The 18,264-nt window shown below is 49.9% G+C and overlaps 2 protein-coding genes across 9 annotated transcripts in view; one reads left to right on the top strand and one right to left on the bottom strand.

Moving 5' to 3' along the window:
• Positions 1-356: 356 nt before the first annotated feature.
• Prkag3 (protein kinase AMP-activated non-catalytic subunit gamma 3) lies at positions 357-11,004 on the top strand. Of its 7 annotated transcripts, XM_074071755.1 has the most exons (15): positions 358-772; positions 1,243-1,418; positions 1,707-1,746; positions 2,208-2,363; positions 2,707-3,113; positions 4,309-4,390; positions 4,539-4,597; positions 4,703-4,748; positions 4,924-4,978; positions 5,164-5,290; positions 5,449-5,614; positions 6,834-6,871; positions 7,030-7,176; positions 7,496-7,729; positions 8,240-8,377. In XM_074071755.1, exons 4-14 carry the CDS (start codon positions 2,210-2,212, stop codon positions 7,610-7,612), a joined length of 1,398 nt encoding a protein of 465 aa, XP_073927856.1. In that variant the 5' UTR covers positions 358-772; positions 1,243-1,418; positions 1,707-1,746; positions 2,208-2,209; the 3' UTR covers positions 7,613-7,729; positions 8,240-8,377. The 7 variants fall into 7 exon arrangements, with proteins under 7 accessions (XP_073927857.1, XP_073927852.1, XP_073927854.1 ...); XM_074071756.1 differs by lacking the exon at positions 7,496-7,729 and having other exon boundaries at positions 357-772; positions 2,208-2,310; positions 8,240-11,004; XM_074071751.1 differs by lacking the exon at positions 7,496-7,729 and having other exon boundaries at positions 357-772; positions 8,240-11,004.
• A 2,086-nt stretch (positions 11,005-13,090) lies between these two features.
• The window catches only part of Cyp27a1 (cytochrome P450 family 27 subfamily A member 1), a 38,661-nt gene continuing 33,487 nt past the window's right edge, over positions 13,091-18,264 (bottom strand). For both annotated transcript variants that reach the window (XM_020154812.2, XM_074071750.1), the window contains exons 3-9: positions 15,614-15,813; positions 15,290-15,487; positions 15,015-15,187; positions 14,189-14,355; positions 13,893-13,974; positions 13,595-13,807; positions 13,091-13,453 (exon numbers count right to left, since the gene is read on the bottom strand). In XM_020154812.2, the coding sequence (XP_020010401.2) occupies positions 13,334-13,453; positions 13,595-13,807; positions 13,893-13,974; positions 14,189-14,355; positions 15,015-15,187; positions 15,290-15,487; positions 15,614-15,813 (1,153 nt within the window). In that variant the 3' untranslated portion in view covers positions 13,091-13,333. The remainder of the gene's footprint in view (positions 13,454-13,594; positions 13,808-13,892; positions 13,975-14,188; positions 14,356-15,014; positions 15,188-15,289; positions 15,488-15,613; positions 15,814-18,264) is intronic.

Below are 18,264 nucleotides of genomic sequence, written 5' to 3'. Positions count from 1 at the left end.
CTGCCTCCCAAGCAGCTAGTATTTCAGGTATGAGCCACCAGCACCCGGCTGATGAAGGAATTCTTAACATGTATTTATTACAGCAACCAACAATGTTTTCTGCTAATGCAGAATTTGACATTTGGAAGTGGTGCTGATCAAAAGCACCACCTTAACAAGTACTAAATGAGTGGTTTAACAAACCTAAATAAGTGGTTTAGAGATTGAACGGTAGGTAGCAAGGAAAATATTGCAGCTGTGGACCATTGCTGTTTCAGCAAAATACAGGGGTGTGCTGTCTGTGATCCCTTGAAGGTAGACTGCATGCTGATGGTCTTATCACCATTTGAGGTGTCCCCATTAGCTGTGCTTTGGAAGTTCCACTTTCTGGGACTACATACAAGCTATCGGGATCCTGTGTGATCCAAGACACACAGGAAAAGGCAGAGTTTCCCTGCTCTGTCCTCCACCCTTCCTGTATGCAGTGCAGGTGCTTTTCAGGAGAAAGGGAAGTGCGTTCCATAATTTCAGCAAGAAATCCAGTCATCCTGTTCCTGAGAGTCCACTGTAGGGCTGGGATGGAAGAGGCCGGGGAGAAGATGAAGGGAGGGCAGTGAGCTGGATATGCACTCTCCATTTGGACACTGACTCAAGCCCCAGGAATGCTCAGGAAGGGAGTGCAGCAGCCACCAGAGCCAGGCTGGGATCCGTTAGCATGGAGAATGCAGGGACGGCACACACAAGAGTAACAGGGGCTGAGGCTCCTGCAGCTCCAGCCATCGCCCAGCCAGGGGTAGGAACAGGTGTCCCTCCAGATTCCTCAAGCCCATATCACAACTTTGAGGGGATTTGCGCACCTCTCATCTGCCAGAGCTTCCCACTCCATCTCCCCCACTTGAGAGAGGAACAGGCTCCTGGGACTCAGATGGAGATATCTGAGTATGATATACTACTGGCTGCTCCCTGGGGACCACCCACAAACCCCTCACTTTATCCCCAGCTTCTGACCTGGGCACCTTGTCCTTGCCACCCAGTACTGAAGTTTGCACAGGGAAGGAAATTGAGGTCCATCGCCTCCACTTCTGCTTTGGCGCCAAAGACCGGCTGTAGCTCTCAGACCCGGACTTCTCCCGGTGTCCTTGTCCCCACAAGGTCCCAAGCCACCTCCCCCACAGCAGGGTCCTTCTAGCTTGTCCTGAGACACCCTGCAGGCAGCCGGGGACCAGGCACCAGGATTCCCAGATGCTCCCTTTCTCTCCCCAGTCACCCCTAGGCTGCGGCACTGGAGCAGCTGCACGGGCACCTCTCCCTCCCTGCGGCCTGACACCCAGCGACAGCGAATCCGATCCCGGCGGGCCAGGCGCCAGGGCCGGCCCAGAATAGTGCTGGCCTGTCGCGCACTCGCTCGCTGGTTGGGCTGGCCCAAGCTGGAACACGCGGTGCGCGGGGTATGGGGGTCCCAAGGGGCCTGCCGGGGGCAGCTGGGCCCCAGGATCCCCAGCAGGCGTGTGAATGCGTGTGTGTCTGCTGATGTCTGTTTGGTCTGCGTTTTCTCTGTGTACATGAGCCTGTGTATATGCGTGTGTGTGTTTGAGGGTGGGTTTACGCTGTGGGTATATGGCTGTGGGTGTCTGCGTGTCTGTGTGTGTGCGCTCGCACCCAGGGACGATCTGGGGTTTGGGGATGGAAGCATTTTCTCAGCCCTTCAGATGTTCCTCTCCCCATAGACCCCGTCCTGGAGCAGTTTTGGGGGGCCTGAGCATCAAGGTAAGTAGACTGCTCCTCCCTCTGGACCTAGCCTCTTCTCTCATAGTGCCTTTGTCCCCCACCTTTCTGGGACCCCAATCCCTACTCCCTTGCCTGGTTTTTGTCAGGAGAGGTCCTTTCTCTTCCCTCTCCCTCACTCCTTCTCCCTCCTTTTCCCCAGTGTGTGACCCTCACCTCCCTTTCCTCTTTACTGAAGACATGGACGCCAGTTCTGACTTTATTACTTCCTAGCTGTGTGATTTGTGGCAAATTGCCTAACCTCTCTGAGTTTCTGGTCCCTCACTAGAAGAATAGGGATGATAATAATGCATCCTTTATATGACTGTTATGTATATGAAATGAGAAATATGTTGGAGGAAAAGCTCTTTGAAGTTTGCAAATATTATAATTCATAGCATTGTAATTGCTTCTGTCACACTACTCCTTATTAACTGAACAGCCTCCCCCCTACTCCCTTCCAGAGATGAACTTCCTACAGCAAGGAGATAGTGCCTCGTGGCCATCACTGACCAGGACCACCAGCTCAGAAAGACTCTGTGGGGAACAAGGGGCCAATGCATCCAGGTGGATGAGGCAGAAGACTGTGGAGGAAGGGGAGCCTCCAGGTTTGGGGGAAGGTGAAGCCAAGGCCAGTTCTGGGGAGGTGGGAGTAGGGCAGTGGGAAATCCCACACCCCAGGTTGGGAGACTGCCTTGGAGCCCCACTCCGTAACACAAGTCAGGCCAAACCCTCATCTTGTAGCCTCAGTCTCCTCACATGGCGGGGAGCAGCTGTACTGCAGAACCAGGGGCCCAGTGTGGCCAACTCAGACAGATGGGCCAGACCACTGTCTGCTGTGACTCTGAAGTTTGACTCCTCCTCTACAAATGAGGCCAGAGCACCCAGGCTCCCCAACGCTGCCGTGCGAGAAAGTGCTTTGGAAGATGGAGTCACTTTCTTCTCTCCTCCACCCCTCCACAGGTGCCCAGTCCAGGCCAGCTGCTGAGTCTATCAGGCTGGAGACCACATTCCCCAAGGCCACGCCCTTGGCCCAAGCTGCTCCCTTGGCTATGGAAGAGACCCCACCCAAAGGGTGGGACCTCCTTCTGCCTGACTGTGCAGCCTCAGCTGTGGGCTCCAGCACAGGTGATCTGGAGCTGGCTGTAGAGTTCCCAGCCAGGGAAGCCTGGGACTGTGAGCTGGAAGGTCTTGAGGAGGGCAGGCCTGCTCCGTCCCCATCCCCACAGGCCCCACTACTCAGCCTGGGCTGGGATGATGAGCTGCAGAAGCCTGGGGCCCAGGTCTACATGCACTTCATGCAGGAGCACACCTGCTACGATGCCATGGCAACCAGCTCCAAGCTAGTCATCTTTGACACCATGCTGGAGGTGAGGCCCCTGCTCTGCCCCACCTGAGCTCAGCCTTCATTCCTATGGCTCTGCAGCCACCACTCATTCCCTCCAAGATGTGTCTTGTCCCACTGCAAGTCCCCTTCAAGGAGACCAGTGGGGAGAGGGAGGGACTCTGATCTTTTTTGAGCATCCCCTTAGTCACTCACAGCTCTGCAAAACCTTGGGTTGGTCACTTTGCCTCCATCACCTCTGAAATGGAGATCAGAAAGCTTGCTCGCCTGTGCTTCAGAAGAGTTTGGGACAGAGTGCTAAGTGTAAGACATTGCTTAGGAAAAAGAGTAGGGTGCTCTTGATAACAGAAGAATAGTGTGTGCTCTGGTACCCGCTCTTCCATTAGGCGAAGCTACCAAATGTCTCTGGTTCTATTCTTTTTGGTTGGTTTGCTTGTTCATTCGTTTGTTTGAGATGGGGTCTCATTAGGTAGCTCAGATTTGCCTTGAACTCACTGTGTAGCTTGGGTTATCCTTGAACTTGCTGTCCTCTTGCCTCCACCTCCCAAGTCCTGGGGTAACCAGCGTGCAACGGCACAACAGCATACAACCCAGCTCTCCGGCTCGATTCTTACCATTATAGCGGAGCAGATGGTTATTAAAGCCAAAAGCATGGTGTATGTGTCACCCTTCATATGTGACAGATACACTTATTTCAATAACTTTGTATTTAATGTGCGTTAGAAAAATACAGCCAGACTGGATAAATAGTATTGCTGAGGATGAGGCTCATAAGGCAATATAAAATTTATTTAGATTAAACCTAAAGTCCACGTAAAAAATTTATTTAGAGGAAAAAAAAACCTATGTAGCTAGAGAAATCCTATGAAAATAATTACACTGCTAGTATTTGGATTAGCAAAACTTAAGCGGTGTCTGTACATACTTGACCTCCAAGTGGAAACACTGAGAGTGTCTCATGCCCTGGTGTGGCTGAAGGTCCCTCAGGCCTCTAGTCACAAGCAAATGTGCCCAACAGAGCTCCTGTCTAGTGTATGTCATCATGAGGGAAAGACAGGCAGAATCGTGTGGAGGACCTGTGAGAAGATCGCATGGAAGGACCCTGATGGGGACAGCAGAAGGAACAGAGGGGCAGATGAGGATCACTGAGGACAGTGATAGGAGGATGAGGGCCTCTTGAGATTCACCCACCCCCTCCCCCGTTCTTTTCTGCCCCTTAGATTAAGAAAGCCTTCTTTGCCCTGGTGGCCAATGGTGTGCGGGCAGCCCCTCTGTGGGACAGCAAGAAACAGAGATTTGTGGGTGAGACTGGGAGATGGTGGCGTGATGGGAATGACAAGGGGGAACCTCAGACTGTGCAAGGACACTGTCGGGGGGGCGGGTCCCTTAACCTGCCTTGCACAAAAGTCATAGGCTGACCTTCTCCCCTCTGCCTTCTTCTGCCCCCCAGGGATGCTGACTATCACAGACTTCATCCTGGTGCTGCACCGTTACTACAGGTCCCCCCTGGTGAGTCCTGGGGTGCCCAGGTCGGCTGGGGCACAGGGGAGTCTTAAGGGAGCCTGGTGCCGGCAGTGCCCTCATCTGACTGCCAGAGTTCTGCAATGCCTCTAGGTCCAGATCTATGAAATTGAAGAACATAAGATTGAGACCTGGAGGGGTAAGTGGGGAGTGGGGCTGTGGGGTTGAGTGTGGGGCCTAGGGTCTGAGGGAGAGGGTGGGCAGTGGGAATTTCCTGGCGGGCACAAGGCAATAGGGAGCCTCGAGTACTGTGGAAGGAAAGCAGGGTGAGGCCGGTGGCAGCAATCTTGGCCTGACACTGGCTTTTCCTGCAGAAATCTACCTTCAAGGCTGCTTCAAGCCTCTGGTCTCCATCTCTCCCAATGACAGGTAAGCATCACCTATCCACCTGAGTCCCTTGTGCCGTGCCCTTCTTCTGTCCCACTCAGCCCTGAACTCACTCCTCATCCTAGGAAGCAGACAGATAAGGAGACCTTGGTGCTCTGTCCTAGGAGGCAGGGATGAAGGGTGTCTCCCCAACACCTCTCCCAGGCTCACTGCTCCTACCTCCACAGCCTGTTCGAAGCTGTCTATGCCCTCATCAAGAACCGGATCCATCGCCTGCCAGTCCTGGACCCGGTCTCAGGCACAGTGCTCTATATCCTTACACACAAGCGGCTGCTGAAGTTCCTGCATATCTTTGTGAGCCCAGGCCTAGCGGGAAGAAGGGGACATGGAGATGGCCAAAGAGGCTAAGTCTTCCAGCCTAGGGATGGAGGTCGGGGGGGAGGGGGGGCAAGATCTGGGAGCCCTCTGGGGGTTGCTTAACCTTGATCATCACCCTGTCCCCACCCCATCAGGGTGCTCTTCTGCCCAGGCCCTCCTTCCTCTACCGCACTATCCAAGATTTAGGCATTGGCACATTCCGAGATTTGGCTGTGGTGCTGGAGACGGCACCTGTCCTGACTGCACTGGACATCTTTGTGGACCGGCGTGTGTCTGCGCTGCCTGTGCTCAATGAATCTGGTACCTGCACCCAGGGCAAGAGGCCTGGTTGGGAGAACATGGGGGAGGGGTGCAGAAGCCTATGGGGCAACAGATTAGGAGACCAGGGTGGACTAGGGTTAGAAGCCTCTGCCTGCTTTGATGCTTGGGCCATTTACTTAGTCTCTCTGTGCCTCAGTGTCCTCTTCTGTGAAACGGGAATCTTAATGACATCCATCTTTCTGACTTCACCGGAGGATTTGTAAGATCATGTGCAATCAAATAAGCATAGTGAGAGGAGACAGCAGGATCTCAGATCTTTTGTTTTTGTTTTTATTCATCCCCAAATGGGTCATGGGATCTTGGACTCCAGGCCAGATCTCAATTTTCTGTCCTGGAAAGGGTCAGCAAGACATAAAGAATATTTCTTTGGTTAGATTATGGCTATAAACTATTTCAAAGAGAGCCTGGAGGTATAGCTCACTGGTAGAGCACTTGCCTAGCGTGCACAAGGCCCTGAGTTCAATCCCTAGCACTGAAAAAAATGTAAAGTTCTATTCATTATAATGAAGCTAGATGTCATGAATACCTTTAGTTTATATTTAATTATGAAAATTTTCAAATGAGTAAAAATGGTGGAAAAAAATTTGTAATGAACCCAATATATCCATTGTCTGGATTAACAACCATTAACATATTGCCATATTCAGTTTATCTCTTTTTTTTTTTTTGTGCTCCTTATTCTCATTTCCCCAAAGAATAACTTATTTTAAAGCTAATTTGCTCAAACCAGGATTCAATTTAAGTCCACATTTTCCATTTCTGTCTCTTGTACCTTAAGTCTGTTCAGTATAAACCTGTTACATCATGACACGGGTCAGTTGAAAACCCTGGATCAGTTGTTCTGTAGAACCTCCCACCTCTAGATTTTTCTGTTCACTCCCTCTCTTTCTGTTTCCTGTGAACCAGAAATGAGATCTAGACTTGATGAGCTGAGACTACATTTGAGTATAGAGTATTTTATAAGTAGTGTCATGTTCTCATATTACATCTCATCAGGAGACCCAAGGCCAGCTGTCCCACTCTCTGTCATGCTAAGTTGATCCTTGATTTAGGTAAGGGCAGCCTAATGTCCCATTACAAAACCAGCAGCCTGGGGGAATTTCCAGGAGCTCATTCAAAAGCCTGCCTCAGGCCCCTGTGCAGCACCCTAATTCTAACATGGGTTTCTGCCCTCTCTTTTTCCTCCTGCCTCCTGCAGGTCAGGTCGTGGGCCTCTACTCCCGCTTTGATGTGATTGTGAGTGTCTGTGGGGATGGGGTGTGCAGGGAGGCTGGGCTGTGAGGACTACGGGGAGTTTTGTGGACACACTTTACAAGTGTGTAGGGGATGCTATCTGTGGGGCTGCAGCCTGGGCGACCAGGTGACTCAGAGCTCTTCCTCTCTCCCTGCCCTAGCACCTGGCTGCCCAGCAAACCTACAACCACCTAGACATGAGTGTGGGAGAAGCTTTGCGGCAGAGGACACTGTGTCTGGAGGGAGTCCTCTCCTGCCAGCCCCACGAGAGCTTGGGGGACGTCATTGACAGGATTGCACGGGAACAGGTATATGGTGCCCCTCCGGGCATGCCCCCAACACAGGTGGCCTGGTTCTTCCATGAACAGCTCCAGCCATCCCTGTCCATGGGGCACCTGACCTGTCATCACATTTCATGACCAACTTTTGGCATCCACACTGGTATGCACCTGGTCCTGTCCATGATGCACTCATGCCAAGGGCCACAGCCAGCTGAGTGGTCAAAGCCATGACCAACTGGGTCATGCTCCCCCAGCTATGTCAAAATTTCTCCTGCTTCATGAGGTAGGCCTCTTTAGCTGAAGTAACCTGAGGCTCTGCCCCTCATTGAACATTGTGGGCCCACAGGTGCACCGGCTGGTACTAGTGGATGAGACCCAGCATCTCCTGGGCGTGGTTTCCCTCTCTGACATCCTTCAGGCGCTGGTGCTCAGCCCTGCCGGCATTGATGCCCTCAGTGCCTGAGAACACCCAAGTCCTCACTCCCAGGCCACCTTCCACACCCAGAAGCCAATGAAGGGGGCTGGGGGACTCCGCCTTCATCTTCTCCCACCCTCATTCACTGGTTCAGCTCTGATTCAGGTAGGCTCCACCCTTGGCCATTGGAGCAGCCCCTCTGTCTTTCTGGGCCCCCAGAACTCAGATTAGGGTACCCTGCAGATGGCAGTGGCCTCACTCACAGCTGAGAAGTCCCATAAAAACGGAAAGTATGAGGCCATCAATTTGACCCATTTCCAGTTGAGGTCATGGAGGCCCTCCTAGGTGGAGTGGACTGATGCTGGGAGGATTTAAAGGTTATCGCGCCATTCAGTTCCCAGCTGCTGGGAACTGCGTTGGAAGGAAGAAGGCTAATAAGTCTTTGTGGAATGACATCTCCATCCTCAGAACCAAGAGTTTAAGGCAGGAGCTTCTACCTACTTATTGCTCATCTCAGTAAATTTGACATGATGGCAGATTCCTGGTAGCATGTTTGATGAGGTTTTGCCAAAGGATAGGGCACAAATTCTACCCAGTTGGCAGTGGACGGCACTCCCCTGCACCCCCGCCCCCCACCCTGTTTGGTCACTGTCTTCCCTTCTCTTTTTCTCACAGGCTTCTCCAGTCCTTCCGAATTGTCCTTGCCCTGCATATATTCCCAAGGCTCCTTGGCAAGCCCGGTGCATCAGGATGATGAAATTAAAACAGCTGAGTCAAGCCTGCAGGTCTTTAACCACAGGCACTGGGAGTAACCAGGGCCGTCTGTGCTCCATGCGCACTTAGATTCCTTTCCCCCATTTGGGTCAGGATTGGCCCCAAGGGGGCAGGGAGCACACAGCCCATGGATTTAGTCAGGAGCTCTGGATTCCTCGGCTTCTGGACCATGGCAGGCTCATGCCTCAAACTTTTGGGAACTCCAGCTGTTCTTTTCCCTGTGGAAATCATGCTAGTGGTTCCCCACAACTTTGCCACTGCCTTTGGACTCTCCTGGCATTGTCATTTAAGAGCTGCTGGGGTTCACCATGGAGCAGCACTTAATTCTAGAGCTGCCTGTTGGAGTGAGGTCTGTCCTCCATTGTTGTCCAGAAAACAGCTCTCACCAGTGAATAGTGTTCTCAGTCCCCAGGGATGGGTGGCCTTGTATTCAGATCCTTGAGAATGAACAATTGAAAAACCAAAAAGAAAAAGCCATGAACTTGGATTTTATAGGTTTCGCTCGAAATGCTACAATCACTGAACCTGAACTTGTGACAAGATCCCTGATTCTTTCTGAATTCAAAGACTCAAAGGAAAGTCTGCAATTGACAAAAGCTGCAAGTGGCATTTGTTTTGTGCATAGAATGTTATTCCACTGACTTTTAAAACTCTTTTATTTATAGCAAAACCATAAAAGAAGATATTTATTTAATTAATTACTTATATAGTAGGTAAAACCCAGTCTACAGATTCTTATCTGGAAGAAACATTTTTGTTTGCAATACTAAATGTAACTTCTATCATGAACCCCACTTCACCAGGTGGTAGAACACAATCTCAGTCAATTTGGGGTCTCTTCCTCACCTTTTCCTGGGGCTGTTTGGTGAGTAGGGGAAGATTTTTACTAGTACAAGGCTTTGTCCCTTGACTCCACATCTATCCATTGCCAAAACAAATGGTTGTCAGTTGGTTGGCCATTAGTGTGCACAGTCACTGTCATGTGCTTCTCCATTCAAAAAGTCTTTTCAGACCTGCCTGCATTTTGGCATGCCTGTATTCCAGCTCCTGGGCTTGCACCCCTCTGGGCTTCCGGAACCTCAGTGAGGCTGTTTCAGGACCATCTGCTGACATACACAGCCAGCGGCCTGTCCTCCTCTGTATCTCACTATTTTCCCATACTCTATCCAGGAACAGGGGGCCTAGGGTTTTTCTTGGGGACCCAAGAAGTGTGTATAGTCTCTTCATTCCCCAACCCACCCAGCCCATGGAATCTTTGCCAGTGGGGTGAGGGAGCTTTTATTTTCTGACCCATCATATATTCTTCCAAATCCACTATATGTCCTGAGTTCTTGTCACCCACACTGGGGATCAGGCTTTTAAAATTCCAAAGCCAATGCTCAGTTTGTACTGCCACCCTCCCCTCTGGCGATGGCCACTGCAGGCCCAGCTGTCCAGGAAGGATAGGTTAATCTTTCTAAATGCGATCCCACCCCTCAGACCTCCCAGAGCTACAGAGCAGAGGCACTTGTTCCTGATCAGGCAGTGAAGGAAGGTACTTCCTCACAAGACACTTTGCCAAAACCCAAGAGTCAGTGTTAGCTCTGCCCAGTCCTACCCAGGGGCTCAGGCTCAAGTGGGAAGATGGGATGGGGGTGACCACTGGGTCTGGGCCAAGGAAGGAACTCTCTAGTGACAATATCCTTGAGGAGCCTAGGGCAGGCTGCCTCCAGTTCTGGCTGGCTCTGGGAAAGTGTAAATCAGTCCCTTGATGCTGTGCCTCCGGGACTTTCAGCAGTAACTGTAAGGCTAAGGAAGGTGCTTGGTCCCTCTGACTCCCCTTGCACCTTCCTAAGAGCACTCCACCTGCCTGGACCCACTGTCCTGAGACCCAAAAGATCTCCCCCTTTGTCCTTCTGTGAGGGCCCATCCCACCTCACCATCTCAGACCTCTCCTCTCAGCCCTTGGCTCCCGGCCCAGCCTTGCAACCCTCCTGGCTGCCAGAAAAGAGGTAGCAAGTTGCCATGGGGGCTGCAACTGCTTCTACCCTGGTTTAGAATAAAAGAAATGTCCTGGGCTGGTGGAGTGGCTCCAGTGGTACAGCACCTACCTAGCAAGCATGACGCCCTGAGTTCAAGTCCCAGAAAAGGAAAAAATAAAAGCTTCACATGTGCAACCTACGTTCTGTCCCCTCGTTCTGCCTATGAACCCAGGGCTGGGCTGGCTTAACTGGCAATGTTGCCTCCCTGCTGCCCCTGTTCCCTCTTCTGACCTTCAAAGTCTCTCTGACTTGCTGTGGCCTCCTTTGTTTTCCTTTCTCTCTTCTCACAACCTCTCAGTGGTTCTCAACCCTGGATGTGCCTTGGGATTACCAAGGCAAAAAGTTCACAAGACCCCATCTCAAGCAATAAAAAGCTGGTCCCAGTGGTGCACACCTGTTATCCCAACTACTCAGAAAGCGTAAGTAGGAGGATTGCAGTCCAGGTAACCCCAAAGGATAAAAAAGAGAGAACCTATTCAAAAAATAAAAGCAAAAATGACTGAGGGAGTGGCTCAAGTGGTAGAACGCCTGCCTAGTAAGCACAAAGCCCTGAGTTCAAACCCTAGTTCTGCAAAAAAAAAAAAAAACATCAGTTATAGAATTTCAGTTATAGAGCTATAATTTCAATTAACATAATGTCCTTCAGGTTCTTTGATGTCATCCGAGTGACAGGATTTCCTTCTATTTTAAAGCCTGACTGGAATCCCATTGTGCATGATTATTGCATTTTCTTTATTTTTCCTTGGATGGACATTTAGCTTATTCCGTCCTTAGCTATTGTGACTAGCGCTGACTTCATTTTCTTTGACCATGCACCCAGTATATGCTCTGGAATTGCTAGATCAAATGATAGTCCTTTCAGATTTTTTGAGGAACTTCACACTGTTTTCCATTATGGCTTTATCTTCATGGATTTTATTTGAGATTAGCCTTTATAAGTTCATCAACTGGACTGTGGACCATGAACACTGACATTCTCTTGCTCAGCTGCTGTGAAGCCCCAGTCCTAAATCACATCACACAGACTTGTCCCCCTACCTTTCCAGGACCCCCAAGCACCAGCGTGGAGGGCTTCCAGTGGCTTCTACAGCTTGGGCCTGCTGGTTTGAAGGAGCAGTACACTGTGGGAGGCAGAAGTCTTCTCTGGTTGACATTGTGACCAAGATCTTGGCACCCTCTGAGCCCAGCCCCTGTCCTCTGCATTTGTGAAGAGCTCTTAGCAGGTGAACCCCTGTCCAGGTGGGGTCAAAGCCATGACCTTGTAATCAAGAACTCCTCCCAGTCTCCTAGGTTCCTCTTCTCCCATCCAAGTACTAACCAGGCCCGGCCCTGCTTAGCTTCCGAGATCAGACGAGATCGGGCGCGTTCAGGGTGGTATGGCCGTAGACTAGGTTCCTCTTCTCAATGTGAAAAGTTCTGTGCCGTTCCTCCCTATTGTCCTCCCTTCCTGCTGTTCCTGTCTTTATTTTACACCTCCTAGGAGCCACTGAGACTGAGATCCAAAGTGAAAGGAGCTGGATTTGTGCCCTCCAGGGGGTTCACAGCTGGCCAGAGAGCCAGGTCCCCAACAAAAGTGGACATACTCTATAAGTGGGTGGGTGGGTGGGGCACAAGAAAGGCACAGAGGCAGGGGTGTCAGGGAGGCCAGGACATTTGAACTGAGTACCTAGGAGAGCAAGTTCTTAAGACAACATGACAGTTGGTCAGGAAGGTGCTGTTCCCAGGGACAGAACAGTAAGTACAAAGTTCTGAGACAGAAAGGAGCTTAATGTGCTTGGAGAGATGCAGGTGAGTCAGGCTCAGCTATGGAAAGGGTGAACCAGATGGTGCCAAAGCACAAGTGTTATAAGCCACAGGAAGGACTTGGACTTGGCCTGAGGACTGGGGCGAGGGAGGAGGGGTGGAACTGGGGGGACACGGAAGAATTTTGAATCAGAGCAACGACAGGACTTTTAAAATGGATTTGATCCTAATCCCACAGTTGCACGAGAAAGTTAATTGTTTTCTGTGACTCAGCAGAATTAATTTTATACCCAAGGCTGGAACTCACCGAGAGAGACTGGAAAGCTAAAAACTGTAATGCCCACTTCTCGACTCTCCTTCTTATGATTGTGGCCAGCAGGCTGGACCAGCTACTCAAGCCTGTCGGTGCCTGCTAGAGGTCTCTGAGGCCAATAAAGCTCTTCAAACAAATTTTGTGGCAGCCCATTGCCTGTCTCTGCACTTTCTCTCAAAAGAGGGTATCTTCTATTCTATTCTAGTCTAGTCCTTATTTTTTATTTATTTATTTTGATGGCCCTGGGATTTGAACTCACCTGCTAGGCAGGTGGTCCTACTGCTTAAATCACTCTGCCAGCACTCTATTCCTTCTTTTGAGATGGCATCTCAATATGACACTCAGAATTGTCTTGAACTCTTGGACTCAAGTGATCCTCCTGTCTCAGCCGCCCACGTAGCTAGGGCTACAGGTTCGTACCACTGTGCCCTGCTAGTGGCTTCTACTATCTACAATTGAAGCAGGACTGTTGCAGTGCCTCCTTCAGTGCCCATTATCAGTGCCACTGCCACCTCAGCATGACCCCAACTTCTGGTTGAGGTATAGGGAAGCACAGGCTCCAAGAAGGGAGGTGGCAGGGTCCCCACCATGATTGCTAGGTGCAGAAGGGTGTTCTCCAACTCCAGAAAAGGATTCATATACCAGGTAATCAAAAAGAACAACAAAAATCCCCAATGATTACTAGGAGTCCTTTTATTTTATATTGTGATAAGGATTTGCCTTTTATCTGAGCAAGAGCTGCTCGAATGACAAGTGTGACCAAGCTGAGGGTTCTGAGGGAAGGGCACTGAGTCCCTCCAGCCTGTTGAGTCTGGCAGATCCCTTCTTTCCCTCCTCATCTGAGACAAGAAAGTGTCCAGGGACTACTGTGCCAGGATGGTGCCTGTGGGACAAGCACCAGGAAGGCAGGGGCCCAGCTCAGCACTGTCTCGGCAGGAAACGTAGGCCCACCTTCTTATTGGGAACCAGGACGATGCGGGCCACAGTCTTCAGTTCCCCTGTCTCGGGAGCCAGAACCACCTCATACCGTTGCATCAGCTGTTAGGGAAAGAGCACAGGGATGGCTGGATGGGTGATCTTCATCCACTGTACCCCTCCACAACACTGCCTCTGAACCGCCCTGCCTCTCCTCCCCACAGACTCCCTGACCCACACACCTTCCCACCTGTCCCAGCTCACCCTCGACAGCACCAGCTGCATCTCCAGCTCTGCAATCCTGCGGCCCAGGCAGGACCTGACCCCATAGCCAAAGGGCACAGAGCCAAATGGGTGGTGGATCCTGGAAGCATCCGGCTGGCACTTCCTCAGCCAGCGATGAGGCTGAAAGCTCTCAGGCTCTGAGAAGACACTGGGGTCCCGGGATGTCACATAGTGGCAGAACACAAACTGCGTCTACAGAGGAAAAATACGAGCATAAATCCCTCAGCATGGCACTGCAGGCGCTCCTGGGTACGTGGACTTCTCTAGCCCTACTCACATTCTTGGGGAACAGGAAGCCATTGATGTCAACTTCCTTTTCCATGACGATCCTGGAGTTTGTAGGAACCACAGGGTAGAGGCTACAGGAAAAAGAAAGTCTAGGGTCTGCCTCTAGCTTCAAGGGTGGGCCAGAGTGCTCACTCCCTCTTCCCTACCTTTCCAGTCCCTGGCCCTTCTTTCCTTCTCACTCTTGTTCCTAGACCTAGCCAAGGGCAGCCCAATCCCCACTTCCCATTCCTGTCTCTATTATGTCCCCCCCACATAAACCCTATGCTCCCAGGAATGGCATCCTACCGCAGCGTCTCCTTAATGACAGCTTTGAGCAGGGGCATGTGGACAAGGTCCTTGTGCTGGGGTGCCTTCCCTCTGGGCACCACACCCACCACCTCCTCGTGCAAGGCCTCCTGGATCTCCAGGTCCTTTGAAAGGTGGTACAGGGCCCACGTCAGAGTGTTGGATGTCTAGAAGACAGAATAGGAGATGGAGTGAGAGAGATTTCTAGGCTGGAGGCCAGCCAAACAGTGACAGGACATAGGAGTAAGTATTTGCAAAATATGGGAGAAAATTAACTCGCCATAAGTATGGCAAGAAAAGAGATGAGGGAAAAAGAAAAAGAAAGGAAGATGAGGGAAAAAGAAAAAGAAAGAAAAGAGATGAGGGAAAATGAAAAAAGAAAAGAGGTGAGGATTCATGAGGACCTCCATGCTAAACATGAGTCCACAGTGGGTCAAGGACCAATGCAATGGAGAACTGTACTTTAACAACAGAGGAGACTGTAACAAAGAGAAACCCTACAAGACAAAAGGGCTGGAAATGGCTCCCATACAGACAGAAGGTGTTCACAGACAAACTTCCAACTCTCCACTCAAATTGCAGCGAGAGAGTTGAATAGATGTAAGAGGAAATTTCCCAGCTGTCAGAGGAAGCAAGGGGGCCCAAGAGGTAATAGGATTCCCCTTAACAGCCCTGCTCCCCTCAGCTGGGCTAAACAACCACCCCTGGTACAGAAAGAGAAGCTGTGACAAGAGGTGAAGGTCAGGATCGGGTTGAGGATAATGGTGAATTGGGTCAAGACAGGAGTTAGGAGCCCTTGGTCTCCTCACCAGCCCCCTTCACTCACAGTGTCCACTCCAGCCAGGAGCAGCTCAGGTAGGCTGCCTGTGGCCTCATGAGGACTGAGCAGTTGGTTGGTCAGCAGGAAATGTAGGTAGCCAGACACCTGGACCCCATCTGGCCCAGCTTCCTGTAGTTGGGCTTCCACCTCCTTGAGTTTCTGATCAATCAGCTTTTTCCCTGAAGGAGCAACAGAGAAGGGAGGTGGTGAGGTCAAGGCACTCTGAGAGCTGGTGGCAGGAGGGAGAAGGTCCTCCCCTGACCTCAGTCGGAACTCCTCACCAAAAGAGAAGATGGCGTTCCAGCCATCCAGGTATCGCCTCCAGAAGGGCAGCAGGGGACGGGTCCACTTGGGAAGGAAGGTGGCATAGAGTGAGTTCTGGAACATGAGCCCAACAGAGCTGATGAAGGTTGCTGTGTCCTCAGGGATGGAGGGTTCTAGGCAGCCAATCCGTTTCTCAAACAGGATGTAGCAAATAACTGGAAAGTGCAGAGGCCGTCACAGGCAGCAGAACCAGAGGACAGAATTCAGGGACCTTGAGGAGCTAGAGCATGACCTACCCCTGATCCTTCCCCTCCCCCAAGTCTCTCTCCCAACAAGAGTACCTTCCAGTGCAAAGTGGTAGAAGAGGTGAGCCATGTCAGGCACCTGGTCGCCAGAAGCACTCTCTGCCTGCACCTGGTCCAGTCGAACCATAAAGTCATCAATTACTTCATTTATGGCATCTGTGTAGAGCACAGCGTCAGCTGGCTTCACCAACCTCCGGCTTAGAACCTGGCGCAGCTGGTACCAGTGATGTCCTTCCCTGCGGAGGAGCAGCACAACCGTGAGCCTCTGGCAGGGTCTGGTTAAATGACAGAATCTAAGAACCGCAAAACCTCAGAATCTCATACAGCCAGAGGATGTGGGTAAGGACATGGTTATCTAGAACCACGCTGCTAAGGATCAAACTAGGTCTAGGTAGGTATGGTGAAACACCCCTGTATTCCCAGTGCTTTGTAGGCAGAGGCAGGAGATTCCAAGTTCAAGGCTAATGTGGATTACACGGTGAGTTTGGAGTCAGCCTGGGTTACATAGTGAGATCCTTTCTCAAAAAATCAAACGAACCAAACCAAACCTGTGAGTCAGACTCACAGGTCTGACTACTGCAAATTGAGTGACCTCAGGCAAGTAACTTAATTCCTATATTCCTCAGTTTCCCCATCTGTAAATTGTCTTAGTGGAGTTGTTCAGATCATAACAGCATTTAGATCAGTGTCTGCCCCCACAGTGAATGCCTAATGAACATTGTATCTTAGAGTTATACAACTCCAGAATCTTCTATATGTGAAATGACAGAGAGCTGCCATGGTCTGGTCCTTCTGTGAGGAGGCTGAGGAATAAAATGTAAGCAAATTAGAGTTCCCGGGTTGCCAGGTTCTGGGCCTTCATGCTCTGCTTGGCTCAGTGGGTCAGAGAGACCCACCAGACAAAGACCCCCAGCCGCTGCACCCCAGCCATGCAGCAGATGGTCAGGCTCCCACTGTGGGAGGCAGGGATGCTCAGATGGGTGGGAGCATGTATCCCATAAGGGACTTAATGTGTGGACACTGTCCTACCCTTAACTGCCCCCAAAACCTATTATCTTCCCTAAGCAAGCTGGGTACAAGTCTATTTTTAAAAAGAGAATTGCAGGGTAATAAATATAAGGTGATCCAGTTTTAAGAGAAGGGAGTAAATCCTACATATATGCATGTATGTTTGCATGCTTCTAGGTGAAGTATGCAGACTGCCAGTACTGATAGCTTAGGAGGACAAGATAGGAGAGATTGGGAGGCTTAATATGTTATTATTGAATGTTTTACCATGAGTACTTACTACTGAATTTTAAAAACCAATGAAGTTTTAAAAAGAAAAAAAAATTTATTAAAAATTATTTAATGCTGGGCACCAGTGGCTCATGCCTGTTATCCTAGCTACTCAGAAAGAACACAGTTTGAGGTCAGTTCAGGAAAGTAGTTCAAGAAACTCTATCTCAAAAATATCCAACACAAAAACAAACATGACTGACAGATTGGCTCAAGTGATAGAGCACTTGCCTGCCTGGCAAGTGTGAGGCCCTGAATTCAAACCCCAGTACAGCCAAAAAAAAAAAAAGAAATGAAAACAAACCAGACCTGTGCAGACCTGTGTACTGGAACTTGGGATTATAGGCACTGTACCCAGACTAAAACTCTTCCCACTCACAGGAGGAAAGAGATTTGCAGAACTTAAACGAGAGCAATGGGTGGTGGTTAATCCACTTCTTGGGGCAATGGTGCTTCGTAAAAATGAAATTTCAAAAACACATATGCTAAAACAAGAAAAACCAAGCATCATGGGTTAGGAAAATAGCTCTTGAAATGCAGACATGGACTAGATTTAGGAAATTAGCTATGTAGTTAAAAAAAAAAAAGTCACAAAGGAGCCTACATAATGCTTAGCACCAGTTTTAAAACTGACTGAGCTATTAAGTGAGAGGTGGCCTGGCCTTATAAGCCTCTGGGACAAAATTCTTGCCCTCAGGGCCAGATGTCAAGGTAAAGAGGTCATAAAGACCATCTCCTCTCTGTTCCCGAACTTTGGATGAAGGACCTAAGAACCGCTATTTTACTTCTGAAACTGTATACCTGTTAGGGAACCAGGAAAAAAGGAAGAAAAACATGCCAGGGAATAAGAAAGAGGTGAAATGAACCCTCCAACCAGTTCATTTTCTTTCCCAAAGTGTCAAGGCCATAAGTTCTCAAGTTCCAGAATCAGAGATCTAGCCCACCACTGCCTAGCTATGTTTTCTCCAACACGTGATGTAAAACTTCTCTGGGCCTCAGTGTCTTTATCCATAAAATGGGGCCTGTTGTGAGAATAAAATGAAGTAATGAATGTAAAGAGACTAGCCTGGTGCCTGGAAAGTCATACACCCCTAGTTATTATCATTGTGGCAGCAGTGACTGCTACACCAATATCAACTTTAATCCCTTAAAAACGGAGTAAACCATGGCTGTCAACTTGATCTTGAATGGGGCCAGCCATTCACCGAGAGTTCTGTACATACTATAGCAAAAAGAAGCCTGTGACATACTCATTACAACCGTGACACTGGGAATTGTTTATCACCACTGATTGCCATTATCGTCTACTCCAACTGTGAGTAAATAGCACACTCAACCCATCCTTTCAATTTGTCATGCCAAAAGAATCTTAACTTTTCTAGGCATAACTGAAATATACGTCTATCTTT

This window comes from Castor canadensis, chromosome 4, assembly GCF_047511655.1.
Source record: "Castor canadensis chromosome 4, mCasCan1.hap1v2, whole genome shotgun sequence".
Lineage (NCBI taxonomy): Eukaryota > Metazoa > Chordata > Mammalia > Rodentia > Castoridae > Castor > Castor canadensis.
The sequence above is the reverse complement of the archived record's forward strand: the minus strand, read 5'-3'. Positions and strand labels throughout refer to the sequence as shown.